Below are 649 nucleotides of genomic sequence, written 5' to 3' on the forward strand. Positions count from 1 at the left end.
TCACTCCTCCTGTGCTGTTCTTGGTGACGCAGATTTTGCATGTGCGGAAATGGGGCTTAGCTTGACGTGGTGTTTCACAGCACAGTAATAAATCGCAGTGTCCTGGAAAGAGAGAGTTGCTATTTCTAAGGGGGCTGTTTTATTTTCATAGACCACTACAGAGAATTGGCCCTTGCGGAACTTGTCATTCCCTGAAGCTCTAAATGCTTCCAGGAGAAATTTCAAGGTTTCCCCCGGGAGCTGGCGGTACCAGAAGAAATTCAAAGTGCTGTCACTGTTCTCGGTGGTGGATTGGCAGGGCAGAACCACTCGCTGCCCAACTGTGGCTGACACTTCGGAGAAGAACTGCTTCTGGGGGTCACCTCCAACAAGACCTGCAATACAGGCAGAAATGTGTCCGCAGAGCAGCTTGCTTCCTTCTCTCACTCCCTCTGTGTTTAAGGCTGTGTTTGCCCCAAACCTTTCTGCCTTTCCAAAGAAAAGGAAAGTTCAGATATCTACTTCCATCACCCGTCTGCATTTCTCCCTGACCTCCTAATCTTGTCAGCACAGACCTCCATGTAGCCTACTAAAAACTGTGGGAGACAATAGGAAGTGCACAAATACACCCACCTGACTGGATTAGCAGGACACATGCTGGCACAGCCAT

The 649-nt window shown here is 49.2% G+C and overlaps 1 gene segment (V, D, J or C); it reads right to left on the reverse strand.

Annotated features, from left to right (window-relative positions):
- Positions 1-649, reverse strand: LOC142091765 (T cell receptor beta variable 5-1-like). The segment is given in 2 exon segments: positions 1-374; positions 613-649. Coding segments are annotated over 2 exon segments (411 nt in total).

Source organism: Calonectris borealis, chromosome 22, assembly GCF_964195595.1.
Source record: "Calonectris borealis chromosome 22, bCalBor7.hap1.2, whole genome shotgun sequence".
In the NCBI taxonomy this organism is placed as follows: domain Eukaryota; kingdom Metazoa; phylum Chordata; class Aves; order Procellariiformes; family Procellariidae; genus Calonectris; species Calonectris borealis.